Below are 4,704 nucleotides of genomic sequence, written 5' to 3'. Positions count from 1 at the left end.
TCCATGTTGAGCTTGGAAGAAGATCTTGTATTTGTTCACAAGGATGAGCTTCATTTCCTTGTATGCTTCGTATTTCTCCTTGTGAATGTCCACGTTCATGTAAATCATCAACCTTTGGAAGATAGAGAGCTTCTTGATCCCTTGCTTGATGGACGGAGGGTAAGGAGGTTGAGCATTCGTCCTCCTAGACCTTGAAGCATACTACTCTCCATCTCATGATCCTCTAGTTGGCGGGGGGGGGGGGGAGAGACCTCGACCACATGAGTTTTCTTGACTTGGAGATGGCAAAGATTGTGTGGAACTAGTACAATGATGGGTGAGAGAGTGTTCTTGGCATGAACGAGCTTCATCACATAGGGAGCATAGATGGGCCTTTTCTTCTCGAGGATGGTGTGGTACATCTCGTGGAATATGAAATCCATCACATAAATCTCCCTTTCATGAGTTTCGTGGCCATCAAGAAACACCTTGTGAGCATGATACATGAGATTCACCAAACCTCCGTGAATGGCATCGGAGTTGCTTGCACTAGGATCAATATTCTCTCGGAACATGCAGATGAGGATATCATAGATGGGACGCAAGTTCTTGGTGTAACACTGTAACCCATGACGCCAACCTTGCCATAGAGAGGGGCAATCCTGCTCTAGTTCTACCCAACACCCAACACCAACAACATGTTACCGGACCTCTCCGTAGCACTCTCGAAGGGGCATCCAAGCAAAGTAGCAAACTCATAGAAGTTGGAGTGGCATCGCTGATTTAAAATCATCCAAGAGAATGGCAAGTGATCGCCCTTACCAAAGACCAAGGTAGCAAAGAACTGGCGGACAAAGTGAATGATGTATGGTTGTTGGACTTATGGTAGCGGGAGCAGCCCGAGCTTCTCATACACCCAAAGAGCATCAGAAAAGTATGCCGTGTTGCACATGTAGGTGAGGTCAAGAATCTTCTGAGGGAAAACTGACACTTTCTCAAAGGTTGCATATATCTCACTCATGAACAAAGCTTAATCGGTCCTCCGAAATTTGTCATCTTCACAGTTATTCTCCATAGCATAGAAGTCCCACTTCCTCAAATCCCGGAACTTGCCCTTGGTCAAATCAACCAAGGTCACCAAAGTGTCAAAGCGAGCCTTCTTTGCAATTTTAGCTCGGCGTTCCTTGATCACATGATCTTTCTCAGCATTCAAAGCTTGAGAGCACTACCTGGTAACATGCTGATCAACGGCAGTTCGCATTGCGTCCGGCCCACCCTCAACGACCCATGTTGTGTCGGGACGGCCTCAGGGTGTCAGACACTCTATTGGGCCACGCCAGATTGATAGGGCCTTCGGACGTGCGGCTGGGTGCGGTCAATTGTCCGGTGCATTCCAAATCTTTTTGGGGGACGGCGACTAGAAATGCTCTTACTTTGCCTTTGTAGTTCCATGTTTGAAAAGACATGTAAGCAGGAAGTATCGAACCATTTGAACAACCTTAGAGTTGAATGATTGCTACAAATTACAATTATTTGCAAGATCTGTACACTGAATAAATTCGTGTTAGTCCCTACAACTATCTCCCGATATATACAACTTCTCTCTTTCTCTCTCAAAGTTAGTCGTACACTTTTCCAGTTTTATTCATCGCTGGACGTGATAAGCGTCGGTATTTGCCCGTTGTCAGCAAAATCCAACTTGTTCAGCCTCATGCAGCACAGCACATGCTCAGGTAGCTCTTCAGCCTTCTGCGCCTGCACCAAGATGGCAAGGTTCAAACTTTCAGTTACACAATATTCCAGAGGCAAACTTAGTCCTAAGGTAGGCCAAGAACAAAAGGAAAGAAGAAAAATTACCTGAATGGTTAGCCCAAGATCAATGACACCATGTTTCAGTCGCTCTCGGAAGGTCTCGAGGCCTTTTCGCGATATGTAGCTGAACCGGTGCACATCGATATCGATCTCGAAGTAGTTTGAACCCTACATCATAATGAGCACAGGCACGTGTTTCAATCAGAATTCAGGACCGGAGGGAGATGAAGATTTCTGAGTTTGAGCACTTATTAGTTGATAGAGACGCGAGGAAGCATAATTGGTTAGTACCTTGTAGAATTTGTGTTGGGGCCTTGATAGCACTGGCTTCTGGTTGTACGTTTGCACAAGCTTCCTCTCAGTTGCGCTAAGCTGCAGGTCCTCAGGGTTTACAATACCGGCAAGAATTTTCAGCCTCTCTGTGTAGGGCACATTGTTGTCTACTGGGAACCCCTTAACCCTTTCCATTTCATCATTCATAAGCCTCTGCGTAATCAAGTAGCCACCAGATATTTAGCCAATGTTACCGAAAAAGGTTAGATTGCGATGGCATGGAAATGCAATCTGTTTGAGATTTACCGTGATGCCATCCTTCAATTGAGGAGGGATCTCCTTATCGAAACTGTCCGATATCTTGAAATACAGAACTAGGCTTATCCCGTCGCCGTCATTGTCTCCGAAGAGGGTAGTAGGATAGGTAGGCAACTGTACCAAGAATTAAAATTGTCAAGTTCATAACCAACCAATTAATGCACAAATGGTAGTATGATAGGTAGGCAAATGTACACATCAGTTAACTTGTCAAGCTCAGAACTAACCAATATGGTAAAAGCACAGTTGAATTACCTGAATGTTCACAATGAGAAGCGAAGGGAAGGCGTCGTGGGGCTTGAGCGACGGAAGCGCGATGTGCTGCGCGATGTGGTGAACCTTCCTTGTGCAGGCAAACATGTCTGCTCCGATGGGAGTGTAGGGGGAGCAGTCTGGAGCTGGGGATTTCCTCTTGTCCCTGCGGGCATTTGATAAGCTTCAGTCAGGCACACTGATAGACAGAACACAGAGTGAACAAATGTATATCAGTGTCGATGTCACTGGTTCTTACTTGAAGAAGCTCTCTCCTCTGACTCTGAACACCGATGGCTGAAGGTCCGACCAGCAGCCCTCCTGTAGCTTCTCGCCGGTAGAACACGGCAGCGTCAAGCCCGCTCTCGGCCGGTACAAGTAGTTGGCCGATCCGCTCATCTCGGTCATTTCATCGCCCTCGTAGGACCTCCTCCGGTACGACAGCTTGACGACGGCCGATTTCTTCCTCTGATGGTGTGGGCTGAACCCGGCGACCGGCATCGGCTGCACCTTGTTGCTCGGGACAGAGCCCGGGAAAGGCCGGGGCGAGCACAACGTCGCGCTCTGCGATTCTCTCAGGCCACCAGCACCAGCATCCGAATCCTCGTTATTCTCCGCGTCCGCGATGTTCCCGAGGCGGCGAACGGTGTCCGCCAAGCACGCCGTGTCTTTGCACGGCGACCCGTTGGTGACGCCGGCGACATCCGGGAGAGGATCTGAATTTGCAAGCAGGGGAGAGTATATCTGAGACTCTGAGTACGGCAAGTCCGGAACTCTGCACTGCACACTGCAGCTCTGCAGGCCAGGAAAGATCGTGCGACTGAGTTGGTTAATCACCTCCGCTGACGCTGGCGTAATCGTTGTCGAGATCGTCGTCGTCGACATCGTCGTCGTAGGCCGAGCCGTCCAGCATGCTGACGGAATCGTACCACGCTTCGTCGCAGATCACTGCAAGAAGTTCAAGAAAGTTTCAGGTCGAGCAAGCCGGTATTGACCGGAGAACACGAGGAGGCGGCTGGTTCTCCCTCTCACCATTTCCTGCGTCCATCTGGCTGTGCTGCCACTGCAGCTGCGTGAGGTGGAGCGTCACGCCCGACGCCGACGCCGGCGCCGTCGCGTCGACATGGACGACCCCGTGGCGCGCCGCGAAGCCGGAACCACGTATGATCTTCTGGCGGAGCTTCCTGGCCGTGGCCGAGAGCTTCCTCGACCTCTGCCGCCGCCTCGTCGTCGACACGCAAGAACCCATGGCCGCCGCGCGCGCACGCCTGGATAAACCAAAGAAACAAGCCAAGGTTGCACCTCGCGGAGTAAGCATAGAGTTCGGCCTCGGGGATGGATATATACTGACTCCATTTTGAAGAACTCAAGGCACAAATCAAAGAACTCTAAATTACCCGCGTGTCGATCGATCAATCAATCAATCAATCAATCAATCTAGCGCCCTCCAAAAGCCCCCGTGGATAATGCCGCTAGAAGAGAAGGAAAAAAGGCCGGCCCTCTTGATTGACCTCACGGGCGCCAACAATTCTGCAGTCGCCTGGAGGCCAGCTACCACCACTGCCCCAAGCGATCCTCCCTCTACTTGTATAGCTCGCTCGCTAATCATGAGACGCAAGAACGTGACGCGCATGCCATTTAGTTAATGGCGGCGAGGCCCCGTGTTTGGCACAAAGCGTGTTTGCTCGATCCCCCCTGATCTCCGTTGCTCCGCAAAGGCGAGGCATATAAATCGACGGGAAAGGGTAAAGAATTGCTGAGAAGGGAGGTGGATGGTACGGGTCTCTGTCACGCGTGTTTGAGCCGGCCGGGGTCGCAACAGTGCGATGCAAGGTGCTTAATTGGATAGACTAATTAATCTGGCCATGAGAAGGTTCTAAGCTTTCCAATCACTATGTTAGCATGATTTTTTTATGGTTATAGGCGACGACCCAACTACTCGTCTACTCGATCGAGCCTTCATATATCGATCCATCCAGGTTTGGTTTGGTCTGCTTTGGTTTTTGGTTTAGGGTAGCCAAACAGTGGGTGCCATGCGCGCGCGTGTACCTGGTCGCAGAGGAAGCTCCA

The 4,704-nt window shown here is 50.2% G+C and overlaps 1 protein-coding gene across 1 annotated transcript; it reads right to left on the bottom strand.

Moving 5' to 3' along the window:
* Positions 1-1,446: 1,446 nt before the first annotated feature.
* On the bottom strand, positions 1,447-4,415 carry LOC127292741 (uncharacterized). The gene is made up of 9 exons (XM_051322195.2): positions 4,032-4,415; positions 3,667-3,902; positions 3,472-3,582; positions 2,894-3,350; positions 2,638-2,800; positions 2,371-2,496; positions 2,083-2,277; positions 1,837-1,959; positions 1,447-1,734 (listed from the first exon to the last, which is right to left on the bottom strand). The coding sequence occupies exons 2-9, from the start codon at positions 3,881-3,883 to the stop codon at positions 1,621-1,623; spliced, it is 1,506 nt and encodes a 501-aa protein (XP_051178155.1). The 5' UTR covers positions 3,884-3,902; positions 4,032-4,415; the 3' UTR covers positions 1,447-1,620.
* Positions 4,416-4,704: the final 289 nt, after the last annotated feature.

The sequence above is a fragment of the Lolium perenne genome, chromosome 4 (genome assembly GCF_019359855.2).
Source record: "Lolium perenne isolate Kyuss_39 chromosome 4, Kyuss_2.0, whole genome shotgun sequence".
Taxonomy (NCBI): domain Eukaryota; kingdom Viridiplantae; phylum Streptophyta; class Magnoliopsida; order Poales; family Poaceae; genus Lolium; species Lolium perenne.
This window is presented reverse-complemented; position numbering and strand designations above follow the sequence as displayed.

What these genes read in the sequence shown, in the direction of transcription:
- LOC127292741 (XM_051322195.2), bottom strand. Translation starts at nt 3,883, where the DNA reads ATGGGTTCTTGCGTGTCGACGACGAGGCGGCGGCAGAGGTCGAGGAAG. An exon ending in CCCAACACAAATTCTACAAG is followed by an intron (nt 1,960 to 2,082) that starts GTACTAACCAAT and finishes ATTATGATGTAG; the next exon opens with GGTTCAAACTACTTCGAGAT. An exon ending in ATCTTGGGCTAACCATTCAG is followed by an intron (nt 1,735 to 1,836) that starts GTAATTTTTCTT and finishes ATCTTGGTGCAG; the next exon opens with GCGCAGAAGGCTGAAGAGCT.